At 44.4% G+C, this 23628-nt stretch overlaps 1 protein-coding gene across 2 annotated transcripts; it reads left to right on the top strand.

The window, feature by feature from the left end:
• The first annotated feature begins 234 nt into the window (after positions 1–234).
• Positions 235–23222, top strand: LOC118391598 (palmitoyltransferase ZDHHC8B-like). Of its 2 annotated transcripts, none has more exons than XM_052458148.1 (10): positions 235–541; positions 12124–12245; positions 15578–15735; positions 17946–18118; positions 18374–18476; positions 18620–18711; positions 18820–18952; positions 19180–19294; positions 19603–19721; positions 19838–23222. In XM_052458148.1, exons 1-10 carry the CDS (start codon positions 438–440, stop codon positions 20939–20941), a joined length of 2223 nt encoding a protein of 740 aa, XP_052314108.1. In that variant the 5' UTR covers positions 235–437; the 3' UTR covers positions 20942–23222. The 2 variants fall into 2 exon arrangements, with proteins under 2 accessions (XP_052314108.1, XP_052314109.1); XM_052458149.1 differs by lacking the exon at positions 235–541 and adding an exon at positions 12820–12965 and having other exon boundaries at positions 10818–12245.
• The last annotated feature ends 406 nt before the right edge of the window (positions 23223–23628 follow it).

Raw genomic sequence — 23628 nt, 5'->3', positions numbered from 1 at the left:
ACAAATGCATTTCCATGGTAAAGCAAATTACATTTTTAATCAAGAGTATGATTAAAAAATGTAATTAATATGAAATGAAATAATTGTTGTATTTTTTTGGTTAACATACAGCACAACGTGGTCTAGCCTGCTATAGTGTAGTTTACGTAATTCATTCTTCCGCCCGGCGAAACCCCCACAAACAGAGCCCTGACCAGTAAGCTGCGCGGCTTCGCTAAGTTTTTCGGGACCAGTCGGGACTGTGGGATTTCCAAGACGGTCACAGTTCATTGGACTTTTTCCACCATGCATTCGTTTGCATTTGATCCATCGAAAACCAGGACAGAGATCAGGACATAGAAGAGTGGGAATACATCGTATCGTGGATCATTATTTTATATTGGTGTAATCGTTTCGTTAGAATAAACTGCTGATGTTTGTGGAAAGTAGGCTACAGAATGCCCACCAGCGGCGATGAGAGAATTAAAGCCAGCGCGTTTATTCCAGTGTCCACCGCTGCCGTACTCCTCGTTGGGTCCACCACTTTATTCTTCGTATTTACGTAAGTTGACCACTATGTCTCCTTCAGGAAAGGTAGTTAAAAACAGACACGAATGTAGGCCTACCCTTTCGAAACTACAGTATACTATTCCATACATGAAGTGGTCTGGAGATTTAAAGAGAATTCAATGGATAAGGCAATGAGCATGCACGTTTACTCCAAACTGTAGCTTTCTACAGGGAAATATTGTGATAAAATAGGTTATGTTGCTCACGCACTATGCAAACTAGTATAAACATTTTACACATTCACATTCGGAATTTAGAACATTCCCCAGTGTTTTTGTAGCGTTCAATCGGACAGAAGTGTAACGATGACACAATTTTTGTCGGTGAGAATAAGCAATTTACTAAAAAAGAAATCTGGTGTAATTTTATTTGCATATCAATATGCAATATTATTCATAAAACAGTTCAGCAATACTGTACCCAAAGCTGTCCATTAGTAGTTACCAGTGGTGGAAAAATTACCCATTTGTCATAACTTGAATAAAAGTAAAGATACCTTAAATAGAAAATGACTCAAGTAAGACTGAAAAGTCACCCAGTAAAATACTACTTGAGTAAAAGTCTAAAAGTATTTGGTTTTAAATATACCTAAGTATCAAAAGAAAATGTAATTGGTAAAATATACATAAGTATCAAAGTAAAAGTATATATAATTTCTAATTCTTTATATTAAGCAAGCCTGAAGGCACTATTTTCTCGTATTTTATTTGTTTACATATAACCAGGGGCACACTCCAACACTCAGACATAATTGACCAAAGAGTCATGTGAGTTTAGTAAGTCAGCCAGATCAGAGGCAGTAGGGATGACCAGGGAGGGATGTTCTCTTGATAAATGTGTGAATTGGACCATTTTCTTGTACAGCCAACATTCAAAGTGTAACTTTTGGGTGTCAGGGAAAATGTATGGAGTAAAAAGTACATTATTATTTTTAGGAATGTAATGAAGTAAAAGTACACTACTTGACCAAAAAGATGTGGACACTGCTCGTCGAACATCTCATTTCAACATCATGGGCATTAATATGGAGTTGGTGCCCCCTTTGCTGCTATAACTGCCTCTTCTGGGAAGGCTTTACACTAGATGTGGGAACATTGCTGCAGCCACAAGCGCTTTAGTGAGGTCGGGCACTAATGTTAGGCCATTAGGCCTGGCTCGCAGTCGGCGTTCCAATTCACCAAAAAGTTGTTAGATGGGGTTGAGGTCAGGGCTCTGTGCAGGCCAGTCAAGTTCTTCCATGCCAATGTCGATAAACCATTTCTGTATGGACATTGCTTTGTGCACAGGACATTGTCATGCTGATAAAGGAAAGGGCCTTCCACAAACTGTTGCCACAAAGTTGGAACCACAGAATCGTCTAAAATACCATTGTGTCATTTAGCGTTAAGACTTCTCTTCACTGGCAGTGTTCTGGCATCCACCAAACCCAGATTCATCGTCGGACTGCCAGATGGTGAAGCGTGATTCGTCACTCCAGAGAACACGTTTCCACTGCTCCAGAGTCCAATTGCGGCGAGCTTTACACCACTCCAGCCGATGCTTGGCATTGCGCATGGTGATCTAAGGTTGTGTGCGGCTGCTCAGCCATGGAAACCCATTTCATGACCGAAACAGTTCTTGTGCTGACGTTGCTTCCAGAGGCAGTTTGGAACTCGGTGGTGAGGGCTGCAACTGAGGACAGACGATTTTTTACGCGCTACACACTTCAGCACTCAGCTGTCCCATTCTGTGAGCTTGTGTGCCCTACCATTTCGCGGCTGAGCCGTTGTTGCTCCTGGATGTTTCCACTTCACACTTCACAGCACTTACAGTTGACCGGGGCAGCTCTTGCAGGGCAGTAATTTGACGAACTGACTTGTTGGAAAGGTCACATCCTATGACAGTGCCACGTTGAAAGTCACTGAGCTCTTCAGTAAGGCTATTGTACTGACAATGTTTGTCTAAGGAGATTGCATGGCGGTGTGCTCGATTTTATACACCTGTCAGCAACAGGTGTGGCTGAAACAGAAACATGCATTTGTATATATAGCGTATAAATTGTCCAAAATATAAATTGTAAAGTACAAGAACCCTCAAAAAAAGACTTAAGTAGTACTTTACATTTCATTGCCTAATATCATGTTGATCCTCTTAATCTGAGCTACTGTAGGCTATTTGAATTTGGTATAAAAACTATGTTAACTTCTTCCAGAGTGCAATGATGCTGAGAACTTAGAGTCAGGTATATTTCCTAGAAGTCAGACTGGGTCAGTTTAGAGCAAAACGGGTACCCGAATGAATCCCTTGTATTCTCAAAACTACCTTTTAGTAATGTGAGGATCACTGCCAACATTATCCCCTAGATTGCTAGTAGAGACTTGGTGAGTAGACCTAATACCATAACAGCTGTTAACTAAGTCCACTGAACCCTGACCCCTGTAGCCAGATATGTCCAAGTTTCCTCCTCTGTTGTTTTTCAAGCAAAGTTTCAATTGGGTCCTCTAGCACAGTGATATTCAAAAAAATTCAGCGTGGACCCATTTCTTTCACAATCATTTCTGGGATTCCTATCCCACCACAAATCTAATGACACAAGCTCAAATTACACTTTCATCTCTCTTATCAAAATAAAGGGAACCAATAAATACATTTACTCAATAAAAAAACATTTGTGTATTGTCCCATAAAAGAAACTACTCTTAATGTTTGGTTCCCTCCCGCAACCCCATATTTTAAATACCAGTGCTCTAGCATATGTGAAAACGAATAACGAGTAAAAAATAACATGGCTATATACAGGGAGTACCAGTACTCAGGCGATCTGTGTAGGGGTACGAGGTAATTGAGGTACCTACACCCTTAGAAAAAAGGATTTCAAAAGGGTTCTTCGGTTGTCCTCATAGGAGAACATTTTTTGGTTCCATGTACAACCCTGAAAACTGATTGGATTTGCTAAAAGTCATCAACGTAGGGGAATTGAATATTTTTCACCTATCTTAAATCCAATGACAGGGTGCAATTTTTGGTTGATTTAACATTGAAATCACTTTAGTTGACATCTCAATCAAATGTAAATCAAAAGCGGTGCGGGCGGGCTGCCTTAATTTATGTCATTATTGCCCGGGAGCAGATGTTTGGGGTTAACTGCCTTGCTCAAGGGCGAACGGCAGGTTTTTTCCAACTTGCCGGATTGGGATTCGAACCAGTGACCTTTCGGTTACTGGCCGGCCCAATGCTCTTAAACTCTGTGGTTATTATTGCATATTTCTCTGAAGATTGAAGATCACCAACAAGAGAGAATATAACTTTCTGAAAACGTTCCCAGTGAGAGATTTCACTATAATAAAGCATAGTGTCAACAGAAAGTATTCAGACCCATTCACTTTTTACACATTTTGTTACATTACAGCCTTATTCTAAAATGGATATAAAAAATCCTCAACAATCTACACACAATACCCCATAATGACAAAGTGAAAACAGGTTTTTATAAATGTTTGTAAATGTATTAAGGATAAAAAACAAAAGTACCTTATTTAAGTAAGTATTCAGACCGTTTGCTCTGAGAGTCCAACTGGGGTAAATTCAATTGATTGGACATGATTTGGAAAGGCACACACCTGTCTATATAAGGTCCCACAGTTAACAGTGCATGTCAGAGCAAAAACCAAGCCGTGAGGTTGAAGGAATTGTCCTTAAAGCTCAGAGACAGGATTGTGTCGAGGCACAGAACTGGTGAAGGGTACCAAAAAATGTCCGCGGTATTGATGGTCCCCAAGAACACAGTGGCCTCCATCATTCTTAAATGGATGAAGTTCGGAACCACCAAGACTCTTCCTAAAGCTGGCCGCCCAGCCAAACTGAGCAATCGGGGGAGGAGGGCCTTGGTCAGGGAGGTGACCAAGAACCCGATGGTCACTCTGACAGAGCTTTGGAGTTCCTCTGTGGAGATGGGAGAACCTTTCAGAAGGACTGATTGGTGCAGCACTCCACCAATCAGGCCTTTATGGTAGAGTGGCCAGACGGAAGCCACTCCTCAGTAATAGGCACATAACAGCCCACTTGCTGTTATGTGCCCAAAAGGCCCCTAAAGACTCTCAGACTATGAGAAACAAGGTTCTCTGGTTTGATGAAACCAAGATTGAACTCTTTGGCCTGAATGCCAAGCGTCACATCTGGAAGAAACCTGGCACCATCCCTAAAGTGAAACATGGTGGTGGCAGCAACATGCTGTGGGGATGTTTTCAGCGGCAGGGACTGGGAGACTAGTCAGGATTTAGGCAAAGAATAACGGGGCAAAGTACAGAGAAATCCTTGATAAAAACCTGCTCCAGAGTGCATCATACCCAAGAAGACTCAAGGCTATAATTGCTGCCAAAGGTGCTTCAACAAAGTACTGAGTAAAGAGTCTGAATACTTATGTAAATGTGATATACCCGTTTTTATTTTTTATAAATTAGCAAACATTTCTTAAAACCTGTTTCTGCTTTGTCATTATGGTATTGTGAGTAGATAGATGATGGGAAAAACAATTTAATACATTTTTTTGTTTTTTAGTTCCCTTAAAAGCAGGGATGGACAGATGACAGCTCCTGCCAGTGTCTTGACCAAATACAAGCCCACCTTAGTACCACTGAGGAAAAGGGACATTGGTTGTCTCCCGTCATAAAATCAACCTTGGTTCAGCCAAGGGGTGGGGAGGTGAGGGTGAGGGGGCAATTGGGCTCCTCGGAGTTTGTGGTATATGGCTAATATACCACGACTAAGGGCTGTATACAGGCACTCCGTGTTGCGTTGTGCATAAGAACACCCCTTAGCCATGGTATATTGGCCATATACCACACCCCCCTCTGGCCTTATTGTTTAATTACTCCACGCGAGATGGACATTTGACTTCTGCTTTTATCCTATTCACAAAAGGCATACAAAGGCCAAAGGGCATTGGATAAAGCTGCAGAATGTCATTTTGTATGTTTGATTGTTGGTGCAGTAGAATTAATGTAGTTTTTTATAAAGCTAGTTTTTTTTATAAAGCTACATTCATTGGACATTCAAGCATCACTAAACACTTATAGTGTTTGTTACTAAGGGTAGAACCACAAACAAGCAAAGATTCTTACAAATGGTAACGTCAAGGGCGTTTCCTAGTAACAATTTGTCAGTTAATCTCAACATTTAATGTAGCTGAGATGTTGCAGAGTTCTGTACGTAAAAGCCTTCTTGACCTTTCATTCTGAGTTAATTATGGGACCATGTGCAGAGGGGAGGAGGTCAGATGTGATACACACCCGTAGTGGGTCAGATATTTATAGAATTACACTCCTCTCTATCCCTCCCCACCCAAACAAACATTTTGGTTTTTTTCCCACCTACACATCGATCCCTACACATACAACATTATTATATGTAATAGAAATATGTCGTTGATATTCAAGCCATAGTTTTTATAGTTCAATGAAGTAGTCTCTCCAAACCATCTTATAACAGTGTTATGTGTTCATTCAGTGTAATCAATTGTGGCTAAAGCCAAGTCATACAGTACCTTCCATAGGTCTGATGAGCATATCTTATTCAACATGTCTAACATCCATGAAATGTTAAAGGATCTGTAGTTGTGAGAATCTCTAATGCTCTCCTCTGCTTGCTGCTTGACCGATGCGACAGTGGTGGTGTTGACTCACTGACCAACAGCTGGGCTCTTCTCAGGCATGGCAGTGTGCAGATTGGACAGTCTCAGCAGTAGTTTACCCTTCTGGATGATTTAATACAGCTCTGCTGTCTGTTTCATTAGGCGCAGGGCAGGGGCTTGTCTACCCGCCTGGCCACACTGCAGCGTGAGGAACTCTCCATGTGCAGTTGCTCCAGATGGTCACAAACCAATGATGGTCCAGGCAGCAGAGCCACTCATGCAAAGGCTTCCACAGAAATAATCCATTTGATAAGAAAACAATCAGTCGTGGGCCGACCCTCCGCACTCATCCCAAATGAGTTTGACTGATTTCTACTTATTTGGAATCCAATATCATTATCTTCCATACTGTGCTCATTTAGTATTTTTAGGTGATGTATCCATTATTTGACAGATGGGTGAAATGGTAGGGGAATCAACCAGATAAATCATTTGTTTTAAAAAGAGGAACAGTGCCAGTATACTTATTCCTAATTGCCTTTTTGGCTCCTTGTTTTCCCCACTACCCATTGGTCTTGCTGGTATAGGAGGGCATTGAAAGTGGTATGCAGGCACATGAACACCACTCCAGACTGACTGGGCTTGATCCCTACTATTTAGTGCTGCCCAGCTGGCAGCTACCCCTGAATCTGCCAACTTAATCCACATTTCCTATTTATACTGTAGGGTGGCTAGACTTGCAAGTACAGTATACTGTAGATATACTGGGACAAGTACAGTATACTGTAGATATACTGGGACAAGTACAGTATGGACTCTGTGTAGTACAAGGTACAGTATAATGCACATATCCATGTAATCTAGCTCTGTTATGACAATTTAAGTACATCTCAAACATGACAATATTTAGTGAAATGTTTATTCAGAGAAGATATAGATATGAATCCCCTCCTCCAGTTTTGGGAACCTACTGTTCTGTTCCCCTCATTAATCTGTCTTACTCAGTAGTACAATTAGGTGTTCATCTGTTTCAGTGCAGTCAAAAACATCTATATACAGTGGGGCAAAAAAGTATTTAGTCAGCCACCAATTGTGCAAGTTCTCCCACTTAAAAAGATGAGAGGCCTGTAATTTTCATCATAGGTACACTTCAACTATGACAGACAAAATGAGAAAAGAAATCCAGCAAATCACATTGTAGGATTTTAAATGTATTTATTTGCAAATTATGGTGGAAAATAAGTATTTGGTCGCCTACAAACAAGCAAGATTTCTGGCTCTCACAGACCTGTAAACTTCTTCTTTAAGAGGCTCCTCTGTCCTCCACTCGTTACCTGTATTAATGGCACCTGTTTGAACTTGTTATCAGTATAAAAGACACCTGTCCACAACCTTAAACAGTCACACTCCAAACTCCACTATGGCCAAGACCAAAGAGCTGTCAAAGGACACCAGAAACAAAATTGTTGACCTGCACCAGGTTGGGAAGACTGAATCTGCAATAGGTAAGCAGCTTGGTTTGAAGAAATCTACTGTGGGAGCAATTATTAGGAAATGGAAGACATACAAGACCACTGATAATCTCCCTCGATCTGGGGCTCCATGCAAGATCTCACCCCGTGGGGTCAAAATGATCACAAGAACAGTGAGCAAAAATCCCAGAACCACACGGGGGGACCTGCAGAGAGCTGGGACCAAAGTAACAAAGCCTACCATCAGTAACACACTACGCCGCCAGGGAACCAAATCCTGCAGTGCCAGGCGTGTCCCCCTGCTTAAGCCAGTACATGTCCAGGCCCGTCTGAAGTTTGCTAGAGAGCATTTGGATGATCCAGAAGAGATTGGGAGAATGTCATATGGTCAGATGAAACCAAAATATAACTTTTTGGTAAAAACTCAACTTGTCGTGTTTGGAGGACAAATAATGCTGAGTTGCAACCAAAGAACAGCATACCTACTGTGAAGCATGGGGGTGGAAACATCATGCTTTGGGGCTGTTTTTCTGCAAAGGGACCAGGACAACTGATCCGTGTAAAGGAAAGAATGAATGGGGCCATGTATCGTGAGATTTTGAGTGAAAACCTCCTTCCATCAGCAAGGGCATTGAATATGAAACGTGGCTGGGTCATTCAGCATGACAATGATCCCAAACACACTGCCCGGGCAACGAAGGAGTGGCTTCGTAAGAAGCATTTCAAGGTCCTGGAGTGGCCTAGCCAGTGTCCAGATCTCAACCCCATAGAAAATCTTTGGAGGGAGTTGAAAGTCCGTGTTGCCCAGCAACAGCCCCAAAACATCACTGCTCTAGAGGAGATCTGCATGGAGGAATGGGCCAAAATACCAGCAACAGTGTGTGAAAACCTTGTGAAGACTTACAGAAAACGTTTGACCTCTGTCATTGCCAACAAAGGGTATATAACAAAGTATTGAGATAAACTTTTGTTATTGACCAAATACTTATTTTCCACCATAATTTTCTGGATTTTTTTTCTTCTCATTTTGTCTGTCATAGTTGAAGTGTACCTATGATGAAAATTACAGGCCTCTCTCATCTTTTTAAGTGGGAGGACTTGCGCAATTGGTGGCTGACTAAATACTTTTATGCCCCACTTTATATTTACACACTATGAGGTTGGAATAATACTGTTAAATTGTGAAAATTATGATAATGCCTTTTTAGTGTAAGAGCTGTTTGCAAAGACCGACTAAAATGTCAGCCTGTTTTGGTGGAATGGATTTTTGGCCTGCCTTGTGCCATCACCAGGCGATAAATTAGTTTATAGACCAATAAGAAAGAGAGTTCCAAACATCTCTGCCAATAATGTCTAGTTTTCCGTTTTCCCCTACCCACTCAGACCACTCCTAGACAGTCCGAGCAGAATTCTTGCTTGTGAAATGTCTCTTTCCTAAAGGGCTCTTTTTTTTGTTTTGTTTTTTGACCATTTTAATTGAAAACAATTACAGTAAGGTACTTAGTTGCTACCCAGAGATAATTTGATATTGAGATAAAAACTGCTGCGTTGGGCCTTTAAGTAAATCCTTATAGAGGAGCATTACTCTGACAGATCTTCAGACACAGCTGTTTCTCCAGTACATAACTATACTGTACTTGCCTTTCAAGGCTGTTTGTCTTTAAAGGCAGGCATGTCTGTTGCAGCTGTATAGGTGATGGAGTATGTATGGTTTATTTTATTCTATATGCATGGAATGGGGTCTTTTGGGCTATGTGTGCTGCTGGCCGCTGACAGCAGGTTCTGTGTGTTTGGCGTCTGATGCGAGGATGCCACCATTGTGGGCTGGCAGAGTGGTCTGTAATCCAGAGTCCATAATCCTGGGATTATTGGGATTGCAGCTGGCATTTCATTACCAGGCATTCCTTCCGGGGTAACCACCTTCCCCCACACTCTCATCCTAACTGGGGCTGTTCTGTAGGGGTTGGGGATCTTGCATTACGCTGGGCTGGAGCTAGAGCTGGGAAAGCGACTCTAAATTTGGTCAAAATGTTGTCTGTTTCACAGTCACGGTCAGTCTAAAGACATTCCATTGGAGTTCAGTTCACACATACAGTGCATTCAGAAAGTATTCAGACCCCTTAACTTTTTCCAAATTTTGTTACGTTACACCCTTATTCTAAAATTGATCAAATAAAAACATGTCCCTCATTAATCTACACATAATACCCCATAATGTCAAAGCGAAAACAGGTTTTTATATATGTTTGCAAATATATTTGCTATATGACACGAAATTGAGCTCAGGTGCATCCTGTTTCCATTGATCATCCATGAGACGTCTCTACAACTTGATTGAAGTCCACATGTGGTAAATTCCATTGGTTGGACATGATTTGGAAAGGCACCCACCTGTCTATATAAGGTCCCACAGTTGACAGTGCATGTCAGAGCAAAAATCCAGCCATGAGGTCGAGGAACACTGTGGCCGCCATCGTTCTTAAATGGAAAAAGTTTAGAACCACCAAGACTTCTTAGAGCTGGCTGACCGGCCAAACTGAGCAATCGGAGGAGAAGGGCCAAGAACCCGATGATCACTCTGACAGAGCTCCAGAGTTCCTCTTTGGAGATGGGAGAACCTTCCAGAAGGACAACCATTTCTGCAGCACTCCATCAATCAGGCCTTTATGGTAGAGTGGCCAGACGGAAGCCACTCCTCAGTAAAAGGCACATGACAGCCCATTTGGAGTTTGCCAAAAGGCACCTAAAGGACTCTCAGACCATGAGAAACAATATTCTCTGCTCTAATGAAACCAAGATTGAACTCTGTAATGTGAATGTCAAGCATCACATGGAGGAAACCAGGCATTACTCATCACCTGGCCAATACCATCCCTATAGTGAAGCAAGGTGGTGGCAGCATCATGCTGTTGGGATGTTTTTCAGCGATAGAGACTGGAAGACTAGTCAGGATTGAGGGAAAGATTAATGGAACAAAGTACAGAGTCATACCCAATAAGACTCGAGGCTGTAATCGCTGCCAAAGGTGCTTCAACAAAGTACTGAGTAAAGGGTCTGAATACTTATGTAAATGTGATGTTTATTTTTATACATTTGCAAAAGTGTCTAAAAACCTGTTTTTGCTTTGTCATTATGGGGTATTGTGTGTAGATTGATGAGGGTGAAAAAAACGATTTAATCAATTTTAGAATAAGGCTTTAACGCAACAAAATGTGGAAAAGGGGAAGGGTTCTGAATACCTTCCAAATGCACTGTACATGTTCTGCCCTCGTCACATCCTGACCCTTGACATTTGCAGCTTTGGGTTTGTGGGGTGGAGGAACCGTCCAGTTTCTGTTTTCACACTGATCACGGTCCTGAACGGTCACTGTTACATTCATGGTCATTAATACACAGTCTGCACTTCAATGGCATACCACACTACTGCTGTTGTTATTGTCCCTAAAAATAAAATACCCACAGGAAGGAGATGCTAATACCAGTTATGATAATGTAAGAGACCCAAAGTTTTTCAAGATAAAATCTTCACAGCAGCATGGCTTTGAACTCAATTCCACTGTACAATACATTTGTTCTTAAAATGAAGATAATGCATAGGTTACTCATGCTGAAATGTAATCATTATACTGTAATTCACTGTGCCTTTTCTCTGTGTCTCCTTCAGGAACCCTGATTAATGTACAGAGCCTCTATTTCATCTCACACTGTAGATATATAATCATGGAATCCTCACAGCAAATCTAATTCTCTAGTTTTAAACTTATTTGCTTTATGGCAGTGCAAACGCCATGAAGTTCGAGATCAGACTGAATTTGGCATTGCCGAGTTCGGAAACTAGTGTATGTTTTGGACAGTAAAACAATATAAATGTATTAAATGACATTGTCCTGCTGATGCAACCAAATATGTATGATAATGACTGTTGATTTATTCTTACACTGAGCCAGAGAGCTATAGATTTATGCCCCTTTGAACACATTCAACCCAGGTATATTACCGTGTGTGTGCTGTGTGTATACTGTGAGTGTAATGTGTGTATACTGTGTGTGTGCTGTGTGTATACTGTGAGTGTAATGTGTGTGTACTGTGAGTGTAATGTGTGTGTACTGTGTGTGTGCTGTGTGTATACTGTGAGTGTAATGTGTGTGTACTGTGTGTGTGCTGTGTGTATACTGTGAGTGTAATGTGTGTATACTGTGAGTGTAATGTGTGTGTACTGTGAGTGTAATGTGTGTATACTGTGAGTGTAATGCGTGTATACTGTGAGTGTAATGTGTGTATACTGTGAGTGTAATGTGTGTATACTGTGAGTGTAATGTGTGTATACTGTGAGTGCAATGTGTGTGTACTGTGAGTGTAATGTGTGTACTGTGAGTGCAATGTGTGTGTACTGTGAGTGCAATGTGTGTGTACTGTGAGTGTAATGTGTGTGTACTGTGAGTGTTAAGTGTGTGTATTGTGAGTCCACTGATCTGCATCTTGTCTTTGTCCCAGGTGCCCGTGGCTGGCAGTGACAGTGTCAACCTACGTACCACCATGCAGTGCCATCCTGTTCTTCCTTGTCTTGGCCAACTTCACCATGGCAACCTTTATGGATGCAGGCGTTCTCCCCATGGGTGAATAACTACTATACTATGCACAAGTCTATTCAGTACTGTAAATTACAGTTGGTGGGCATGTAGTTGTTCAACTGTATTGAATTATTGTCTACTAGTTATAACATACTAGCTAGTGCATTGGATTTATTCTTGATTAGAATGATAAACTACACCAGATGTACACTACCATTCAAAAGTTTGGGGTCACATAGAAAAGTCCTTGTTGTTAAAAGAAAAGCACATTTTCTGTCCGTTAAAATAACATCATATTGATCAGAAATACAATGTAGACATTGTTAATGTTGTAAATGACTATTGTAGCTGGAAACGGCTGATTCTTTATGGAATATCTACATAGGTGTACAGAGGCCCATTATCAGCAACCATCACTTCTGTGTTCCAATGGCACATTTAGCACGTGTTAGCTAATCCAAGTTGATAATTTTAAAAGGCTAATTGATCGTTAGAAAACCCTTTTGCAATTATTTTAGCACAGCTGAAAACTGTTGTTCTGATTAAAGAAGCAATAAAACTGTCCTTCTTTAGACCAGTTGAGTATCTGGAGCATCAGCATTTGTGGATTCGATTACAGGCTCAAAATGGCCAGAAACAAAGCCCTGGACTGGAGACCCTCTCTGCATGCCCAGGACTGGGGACCCTCGCTGCAGGCACAGGACTCACCAGGCTGGGGAGACCAACTGGAGGCCTCGTCCGTGGAGCAGGCACAGGATGAACAAGGTGTGGATGAACAAGGCTTTGGCCCACTCTTCCAGGCTGAATGCCCACTTTAGCCCGGCACCTCCAGAGCGCAGGCACAGGTCGAACCTGGCTGTGGGGGAGCACTGGAGATCTGGTGCTTATAACTTGCACCACTCTTCGTGGCTGGAGGCCCACTTTTTAAATTTAAAAAAATTTTTTTTTTAACCTTTATTTAACTAGCTCAGAACAAATTCTTATTTTCAATGATGGCCTAGGAACAGTGGGTTAACTGCCTGTTCAGGGGCAGAACGACAGATTTGTACCTTGTCAGCTCGGGGGTTTGAACTTGCAACCTTCCGGTTACTAGTCCACCGCTCTAACCACTAGGCTACTCTGCCGCCCACTTTAGCCTGGCACGTGCGGAGCGCAGGCACAGGACTCACTGAGCTGTCACAGCGCACCGGAGACACAGTGCGCAGAGCCGGCGCAGGATACCCTGGCACGAACCGGAGACCAAGAGCGCTGAGCTGGCACAATCTGCCCTGGCTGGATCCCCACTCTAGCGTGGCACTTGCGGAGAGCTGGCTCCGAGCGCACCTGGCTGTGCATGCGCACTGGAGACACCGTGCGTGCACTTTACCGCAAAACACGGTGCCTGACCAGTACCACGCTACTTGCCGTGAGTTAGCTCCGCCAACCTCCCCTTGTGGCCCTCCCCCAATTTTTTGGGGGAGTGGCTTCTCTGACTTCCGTCGATGGCTTGCCTCCTCATATCGTCGCCGCTCCTCCTTCACTACCTCTATCTCTTTCTTTGGACGGCGATATTCTCCAGCCTGCGTCCAGGGTCCTTTACCGTCCAGGATCTCTTCCCACATCCACTCGTCCTGTCCAAGCTGCTTGGTCCTTCTTTGGTGGGATGTTCTGTTACGCTCGTAGAAATGATCGTACCGGCCTCCCGGGTGGCGCAGTGGTTAAGGGCGCTGTCCTGCAGCGCGAGCTGTGCCACCAGAGACTCTGAGTTCGCGCCCAGGCTCTGCCGTAACTGACCGCGACCGGGAGGTCCGTGGGGCGACGCACAATTGGCCTAGCGTCGTCCGGGTTAGGGAGGGTTTAGCCGGTAGGGAAATCCTTGTCTCATCGCGCACCAGTGACTCCTCTGGCGGGCCGGGCGCAGTGCGTGCTAACCAAGGTTGCCAGGTGCACGGTCTTTCCTCCGACACATTGGTGCGGCTGGCTTCCGGGTTGGATGGCGCTGTGTTAAGAAGCAGTGCAGCTTGGTTGGGTTGTGTATCGGAAGACGCATGACTTTCAATCTTTGTCTCTCCTGAGCCCGTACGGGAGTTGTAGCGATGAGACAAGATAGTAGCTACTGAAAACAATTGGATATCACGAAAAAGGGGTAAAATTAAAAAAATAATAATAATAATCGGACCAAGGTGGTCGGCATACATTTGATCTGAAGACCTAAAAACAACAAAAGGAAAACGAACGTAACATTCAGTAGGCTACACAGAGCACCCCTCACAGAACATCCCACAAGTATGATTCCCAATCAGAGACAACGATAGACAGCTGTCCCTGATTGAGAACCATACCCGGCCAAAATAAAGAACATAGAGTTTCCCACCCGAGTCACACCCTGACCAACCAAACATAGAGAATAAAAAGATCTCTGCGGTCAGGGCGTGACAAACGTCAACAGTGAAGAGGTGACTCTGGGATGCTGGCCTTGTAGGCAGAGTTACAAATGAAAAAGCCATTTGCCAATAAAAATAAAAGATTAAGATGGGCAAAAGAACACAGACACTGGACAGAGGAACTCTGCCTAGAAGGCCAGCATCCCGGAGTCGCCTCTTCACTGTTGACTTTGAGACTGGTGTTTTGCGGCTACTATTGAATGAATCCTGCCAGTTGAGGCCTTGTGAGGCATCTGTTTCTCAAACTAGACACTCTAATGTATTTGACCTCTTGCTCAGTTGTGCACCGGGGCCTCCCACTCTTCTTTCTATTCTCGTTAGAGCCAGTTTGCGCTGTTCTGTGAAGGGAGTAGTACACAGTGTTGTACGAAATCTTCCGTTCCTTGGCAATTTCTTGCATGGAATAGCCTTAATTTCTCAGAACAAGAATAGACTGACGAGTTTCAGAAGAAAGGGCTTTGTTTCTGGCCATTTTGAGTCTGTCATCGAACCGACAAATGCTGATGCTCCAGATACTCAACTTGTCTAAAGAGGGCCAGTTTTATTGCTTCTTTAATCAGAAAAACACATTTCAGCTGTGCTAACATAATTGCAAAGGGATTTTCTAATGATCAATGAGCCTTTTCAAATTATAAACTTGGATTAGCTAACACAACGTGACATTGGAACACAGGAGTTGCTGATAATGGGCCTCTGTACGCCTATGTAGATATTCCATAAAAGAATAATCAGTTTCCAACTACGATAGTCATTTACAACATTAACCATGTCTACATTGTATTTCTGATCAATTTGATGTTATTTTAATGGACAAAAATGTGCTTTTCCTTCAAAAACAAGGACATTTCTAATGACCCCAAACTTTTGAACGGTAGTGTATGTCTAGTGTTACCCCACTCCCAGTGTTGTGCCATTGATCTGAAGTTCATGTTGAGCTGTGTGTTTGTGATTCAGCTAATGAGGACGAGGACAAGGACAATGACCTCCGCGCTCCGCTCTACAAGAATGTGGATGTGAAGGGTGTCCAGGTCAGGCTGAAGTGGTGTGCCTCCTGCCACTTTTACAGACCTCCACGATGCTCCCACTGCAGTGTCTGTGACCACTGTGTAGAGGTGAGAGGGAGGTGAGAGAGGGAGGGAGAGAGAGGTGAGAGAGAGGTGAGAGAGGGAGGGAGAGGGAGGTGAGAGAGGGAGAGGGAAGGAGGAGAAAGGGAGGACGGGTTAGAAAGTGATAAAGGGAGAGAGGGAGGAAAGGGAGACAGAACAAGCAAGGGGTAGTGGAGAGGGGGAGGACGGGGTGGTGGGGAGAGAGAGGAAGGGGTGGTGGGGAGGAGAGGGGGAGAAAGGGGTGGTGGGGAGGAAGGGTTGGTGGAGAAGGGGAGGAAGGGTGGTGGCGAGGAATGGTTGGTGGAGAAGGGGAGGAAGGGGTGGTGTGGAGGAAGGGTTGGTGGAGAATGGGAGGAAGGGGTGGTGGGGAGGAAGGGTTGGTGGAGAAGGGGAGGAAGGGTTGGTGGAGAAGGGGAGAAAGGGGTGGTGTGGAGGAAGGGTTGGTGGAGAATGGGAGGAAGGGGTGGTGGGGAGGAAGGGTTGGTGGAGAAGGGGAGGAAGGGGTGGTGTGGAGGAAGGGTTGGTGGAGAAGGGGAGGAAGGGGTGGTGGGGAGGAAGGGTTGGTGGAGAAGGGGAGGAAGGGTTGGTGGAGAAGGGGAAGAAGGGGTGGTGGGGAGGAAGGGTTGGTGGAGAAGGGGAGGAAGGGGTGGTGCAGAGGAGAGGGGGAGAAAGGGGTGGTGGGGAGGAAGGGTTGGTGGAGAAGGGTAGGAAGGGGTGGAGGAGAGGGTGATGAGGGAAGGTGGACGGAGGGGAGGGAGGGTGTGCTGTAGTTGTTGAGGGGGAGGGTGGGTCTGAGTAGGGTCAATAGTCAAATCAAATCAAATTGATTTGTCACATACACATGGTGAGCAGATGTTAATGCGAGTGTAGCGAAATGCTTGTGCTTCTAGTTCCGACAATGCAGTAATAACCAACGAGTAATCCAACCTAACAATTTCACAACTACTACCTTATACACACACGTGTAAAGGGATAAAGAATATGTACATAAAGATATATGAATGAGTGATCGTACAGAACGGCATAGGCAAGATGTAGTAGATGGTATCGAGTACAGTATATACATATGAGATGAGTAATGTAGGGTATGTAAACAAAGTGGCATAGTTTAAAGTGGCTAGTGATACATGTATTACATAAAGATGCAGTAGATGATATAGAGTACAGTATATACATATACATATGAGATGAATAATGTAGGGTATGTAAACATTATATTAAGTAGCATTGTTTAAAGTGGCTAGTGATATATTTTACATCAATTTCCATCAATTCCCATTATTAAAGTGGCTGGAGTTGAGTCAGTGTGTTGGCAGCACTCGATGTTAGTGGTGGCTGTTTAACAGTCTGATGGCCTTGAGATAGAAGCTGTTTTTCAGTCTCTCGGTCCCTGCTTTGCACCTGTACTGACCACGCCTTCTGGATGATAGCAGGGTGAACAGGCAGTGGCTCGGGTGGTTGTTGTCCTTGATGATCTTTATGGCCTTCCTGTGACATCGGGTGGTTTAGGTGTCCTGGAGGGCAGGTAGTTTGCCCCTGGTGATGCGTTGTGCAGACCTCACTACCCTCTGGAGAGCCTTACGGTTGTGGGCGGAGCAGTTGCCGTACCAGGCGGTGATACAGCCCGACAGGATGCTCTCGATTGTGCATCTGTAGAAGTTTGTGAGTGCTTTTGGTGACAAGCCGTATTTCTTCAGCCCCCCCTCGGTTGAAGAGGCGCTGCTGCGCCTTCTTCACGATGCTGTCTGTGTGGGTGGACCAATTCAGTTTGTCTGTGATGTGTGTGTGGCTCTAGGGTAATGGTGGATGGGGGAGAGAGAATGATGGAGGGATAGAGGGGGAGGGGTGAGAGAGGGATCACATTAATCAGGTTAATCCCTTTCCCCCAATCCTTTATTGTCCCTGGAGCGGAGAGAGATATTTAAAAAGGGTTGGGACAATCTGTGTGTGTACACTGAGGTATATTAAGACAGCTAAGTGCATATCAAAATTTGTATGATATTTGACTTCTGATGATAATGTTTTTTCATTGTCCAATCATTATCAATACCATGTGTAAGTGGCTAGCTAGACCACTCCAAAATACTGTTTGTAGCATGGATACACAATGTTGGACAGAGTCATGTAAAGTAGGCTGCTACAATATGTTGTCATAATTCTCAGTGATTGAATGTTTTATCTAATGTTGTATTCCATTGTGTCATAATCGCATGCAGGACTTTGACCACCACTGTCCCTGGGTGAACAACTGTATCGGGAGGCGGAACTACCGCTACTTCTTCCTGTTTCTGCTGTCACTCACGATGCACATGGTGGGCGTGTTCTCCGGTGGCCTGCTCTACATTCTACACCATCAGGAAGACCTGTTGAAGCTGCACTGTACTGTCACGTATCCTTACTTACACACACTCTGTGTGCTCTGTGTGCTATGTGTGTGTGTGTGTGTGTGTGTGTGTGTGTGTGTGTGTGTGTGTGTGTGTGTGTGTGTGTGTGTGTGTGTGTGTGTGTGTGTGTGTGTGTGTGTGTGTGTGTGTGTGTGTGTGTGTGTGTGTGTGTTCATACAGTATGTGCAGTATGATCATGGTCATTCATTTGCAAAGCTTCCTAAAGAGAGCTGTTGAGTCTCCTTTACTGCTTCGTCCAGCTTGGTGGTGATAAGTGTATCAGGCCTGTTCTTCATTCCTGTCCTGGGCCTCACAGGGTTCCACCTCTATCTGGTATCTAGGGGCCGAACCACCAATGAACAGGTCAGACAAACCCTGGGCTGTACTTCATTCCATGTTACTCATGCTTTTAAATGACTAGATAAAATGTTTCTGTACTATATAATGGGGTGACTCCAGGTTGAGTCCTCACTTTAATTAGGAAATTGTTGGTTACTTTTTCACAGGTTACTGGGAAGTTTCAAGGAGGGGTCAACCCTTTCACTCTAGGTTGCTGTGGCAACTTGGAGTATCTCATATGTAGTCCCATCTCTCCAAAGTAAGAAACATTTCATGTTTTATGTAAACATCATATACAGTATAATATATTGTAAACGGACCCTAAATTGGAGCTCATTAACTCATCTATTTGCTTGGACCATACCAGGTATACAGCGAGGCCCATTAAGAAATCAGCAGTTCGCATCATGCCTCCTTTCCTGAAACCAGAGACTGACAGACAGATCCCAATTATTAGGGTCAGGGATAACGGTGTCCAGCGTCATGATCTCCAAAGTAAGGTAAGTCTGTCCACCCCAAATACCCTCAGTAGGGAAGATCCCCTATTCATACACACACACACACACACACACACACACACACACACACACACACACACACACACACACACACACACACACACACACACACACACACACACACACACACACACACACACAGCATCGTTATTAGACTTCATCAGCAGATCAGATATAATGAACTGTGTTTCCTTCTCTTCCTCTCTCAGCGCCCGTCTGCTGACGGAATGGACGAGCCAGATATTAAACGCCTGAACACCCCACCCCCACTGCACCCCAAACCAGACCCCAACCTGCTGAAGAGCCACCTAGCCGCCCTAGAGGGTAGGGTCACGTTACTAATCTGACAAACAAGCATACAGTACCTGTATTTATGCACCTCGTATTATAGATGACTTGAGGAAATTATCATGAAGAAACTTGAAACAGTCCAGAAACCCTTCAAACGGTCATCCACTGCTCTCAACACTGCATCATGGTGGTGACATTATTTAATATACCATGAAAGGCTTGTGTTAGATTCCACATACATTACTGTCTCTCTCTGGACTAGCTCAGTCCCACTAGATACGACTGTCATTTATTTCACATTTATTTTGGTGAATATTAATCCTCTTTCCTCTGTGTTTCAGTTCCAGAGAGTAGTCTTCATCCCAAACCATTGAGCCCTCCCCCTGGGCAGATCCTGCAGCAGCTCAGGCCAGCACCGCAGTCCCCCACCAAGCCAACACCCCCCTTATCTGTCCAACAGGTCAGTCATATCATTCGCAATAATGACATCAGATACGCTGTGCAGCCGTTTTCACAGATCGTGGTTGTGGTTTGAGAGCTCTCTGACGGTCTGTTATATGTTGTGGTTACATCTAGGTGGCACCAGAGCAACAGGGGGGCAGCAGTAGAGGTCATTACTTGTCATCAGAACCCATCCTGGCCAGAGTGGACCAGCAGCTAGCCTTCCAGTCGGGTCCCATGTCCTCTCCACACCAGCTCAACTCTCTCACCCTTAACTCCCGCTTCCTCACCCATAAACACGCCTATAGACATGGAAACAAGTTGCCGGTCTTGCACTCAGAGGGTCTGATCTCCCACCAGGTGTCTCCGGGCGGGTTCCCCCCTCACAACCCCCTGTCCAGCCGCAGCAGCTTCTCCTACAGCAACCTGGTGAACCCAGGTGACCCTAACTACCTGCCCCAGCGAGGGGGACCGCCACTTCACTACCACCCCCAATTCTTGACCCTGGGCCTCGATGGCAGTGTGCTGCAGGGGTCCCCTTCACATGCCTACAGCCCCGTGTTCATGGGGGTCAGCAGACAATCTCCACAGACAAGGGACACTTTACCCAGGGACCCCTCTCTATGGGACTTCACCCCTCAGGCCCTGATGCACAGGGACCTCTCCCCACAGACCTTGATCCATCGGGAGGCCTCTCCGATCCGCTACGATAACCTCTCCAAGTCCATCATGGCCTCCATTAAGGAGCGGCAGGAGATGGAGGCGAAGGACAGGATGCTGCGGATGCAGGCCAGGTCCCAGGCCCTATATGGCTGCCCAGACATGGGGGTCTACGACATCCCCAGCAGACGCAGCCTCCCTGCAGACAGCATGCGCCCCCCGGGTTCCCGCGCCCCCACCCCGCCCTCATACGGCTCCAGGGAGTTCATGATGAGCACAGATATTTTGGGGTACGCAGGTACGAGGTCGCCCCTCTCCAGCGCCTCATCATCCTCTCTGACCCGAGCCCCCAGGACTTCCAGCTCCCCACTGCAGAGCAACAGTAGCCTACAGAGTAATGGTCGTTCACCCTCCCCATCTTACCTCCCCCCAGACTGGCAGGCCAAGCCCTCACCCTCCTCCTCCACCCTTCCCCACACCTCCTCCTCTTCCTCTGCCCCATGCGTCCCCCCAAAACGCCCCTCACTCATATGCTCCATGGAGGGCAAGGACTCAGCACCCCTGGCTCTATCCAAGTAGGAAACACTAAGTCTTCTTGAGGGTGTATGCAGCCAGTCAGCCACACCACTCTGCAGTGTTAGCCTGTATATCCACAACTTCCCAGCACGGTGTAAGTGTGTCTGTGTGGGAGTCGAGAGGACATCAATATGCAGTTATGGGAATAATTTTGTACAGATATTTATACTTGGTCCTCTTGCTAGACAAGGGTGTGTTTTGAATAAAGACCAAGTGTTAACCAACACCATATGCAGATATCTGATTCTCAGGACAGTGGCCAATTGGCAGACAGTTGTGCCTCCTCATGTAGTCAAAGGAACCAATAAGCTCAAATAGAACAGAGTTCAGAATACTTATCTTTGATTATTGATATACAGTACCAGTCAAAAGTTTGGACACACCTACTCATTCAAGTGTTTTTCTTTATTTTGACTATTTTCTACATTGTAGAATAATAGTGAAGACATCGAAACTATGAAATAACACATATGCAATCATGTAGTAACCAAAAAAGTGTTAAACAAATATCTTTTATATTTGAGATTCTTCAAAGTAGTCACCCTTTGCCTTGATGACAGCTTTGCAGACTCTTGGCATTCTCTCAACCAGCTTCATGAGGTAGTCATGTCACGTCCTGACCTTAGTTCCTTTTTTATGTCTCTATTTTGGTTTGGTCAGGCCGTGAGTTGGGGTGGGCATTCTAGGTTTTGTTCTAGGTTTTGTACTTCTATGTGTTTGGCCTGGTATGGTTCCCAATCATCGTTGTCTCTGATTGAGAACCATACTTAGTTAGCCTGTTCCCACCTGTGTTGGTGGGTAGTTGTTTCCTGTTTTGTGTTGTTTCACCTGACAGGACTGTTTCGTTTCTTACATTCTCGTTGTTATTTTTGTTTCGTGTTCTGTTATATTAAAATATTAACATGGTTCATTTGTGGAATTTCTTTCCTTCATAATGTGTTTGAGCCAATTAGTTGTGTTGTGACAAGGGGTGGTATATAGAAGATAGCCCTATTTGGTAAAATACCAAGTCCATATTATGGCAAGAACAGCTCAAATAAGCAAAGAGAAATGACAGTCCATCATTACTTTAAGACATGAAGGTCAGTCAATACGGAGAATTTCAAGAACTTTGAACGTTTCTTCAACTGCAGTCGCAAAAACCATCAAGCGCTATGATGAAACTGGCTCTCATGAGGACCGCCACAGGAAAGGAAGACCCAGAGTTACCTCTGCTGCAGAGGATTCATTCATTAGTGTTAACTGCACCTCAGATTTCAGCCCAAATAAATGCTTCACAGAGTTCAAGTAACAGACAGATCTCAACATCAACTGTTCAGAGGAAACTGTGAATCAGGCCTTCATGGTTGAATTTCTGCAAACAAACCACTACTAAAGGACACCAATAATAAGAAGAGACTTGCTTGGGCCAAGAAACCCGAGCAATGGACATTAGACCGGTGGAAATCCGTCTAATTTGGTCTGATTTTTGGATCCAACCGTCGTGTCTTTGTGAGATGCAGAGTAGGTGAACGGATGATCTCCGCATGTGAGGTTCCCACCGTGAAGCATGGAGGAGAAGTTGTGATGGTGTGCGGGTGCTTTTCTGGTGAATGTTTGTGTTTTATTTAGAATTCAAGGCACATTTAACCAGCATGACTACCACAGCATTCTGCAGTGATACGCCATCCCATCTTGTTTGTTTTTCAAAAAGGCAATGAGTCAGGGCTATTTGACCAATAAGGAGTGACCTGGCCTCCACAATCACCCGACCTCAACCCAGTTGAAATGGTGTGGGATGAGTTGGACCACAGAGTGAAGGCAAGGCAGCCAACAAGTGCTCAGCATATGTGGGAGCTCCTTCAAGACTGCTGGAAAAGCATTCCTCGTGATGCTGGTTGAGAGAATGCCAAGAGTGTGCAATGCTGCCATCAAGGCAAAGGGGGGCTACTTTGAAGAATCTCAAATATAAAACATATTCTGATTTGTTTAACACTTTTTTGGTTACTACATGATTCCATATGTGTTATTTCATAATGTTGATGTCTTCACTATTATGTCGATAGTAGTCAAAATAAAGAAAAACCCTTGAATGAGTAGGTGTGTCCAAACTTTTGACTGGTACTGTATGTGTTTGGTATATGTGTTTTGAAATATGTGTTTTGATATATGTGTTTTGATAATGCATTTGAGAAATAATGTCATGTGATGATGATGAGACATTATTTTATTTTGTGTCTGTTGAAGTCATGCTTTATTAATATTTTGTAGTTGTTTTGACAAATAAAAAAGTGACTGTTTTGTTCCTTTTTTTGTATTAGTTGTTGTTTTTGCCACAAGCTTCATGTCCACATCCCAGTTCAACCCTAACCCAGGCATCATGGACACATCCCAGTTCTACCCTAACCCAGGCATCATGGACACATCCCAGTTCTACCCTAACCCAGGCATCATGGACACATCCCAGTTCTACCCTAACCCAGGCATCATGTACACATCCCAGTTCTACCCTAACCCAGGCATCATGGACACATCCCAGTTCTACCCTAACCCAGGCATCATGTACACATCCCAGTTCTACCCTAACCCAGGCATCATGTACACATCCCAGTTCAACCCTAACCCAGGCATCATGTACACATCCCAGTTCTACCCTAACCCAGGCATCATGTACACATCCCAGTTCAACCCTAACCCAGGCATCATGTACA

This window comes from Oncorhynchus keta, chromosome 12 (assembly GCF_023373465.1).
Source record: "Oncorhynchus keta strain PuntledgeMale-10-30-2019 chromosome 12, Oket_V2, whole genome shotgun sequence".
In the NCBI taxonomy this organism is placed as follows: Eukaryota; Metazoa; Chordata; class Actinopteri; order Salmoniformes; family Salmonidae; genus Oncorhynchus; species Oncorhynchus keta.
Note: the sequence above shows the minus strand (reverse complement) of the source record. Positions and strands in the feature narration are given on the sequence as shown.

What these genes read in the sequence shown, in the direction of transcription:
- LOC118391598 (XM_052458148.1), top strand. Translation starts at nt 438, where the DNA reads ATGCCCACCAGCGGCGATGAGAGAATTAAAGCCAGCGCGTTTATTCCA. An exon ending in GCCGAACCACCAATGAACAG is followed by an intron (nt 18,477 to 18,619) that starts GTCAGACAAACC and finishes ACTTTTTCACAG; the next exon opens with GTTACTGGGAAGTTTCAAGG. An exon ending in CCACCTAGCCGCCCTAGAGG is followed by an intron (nt 19,295 to 19,602) that starts GTAGGGTCACGT and finishes TCTGTGTTTCAG; the next exon opens with TTCCAGAGAGTAGTCTTCAT.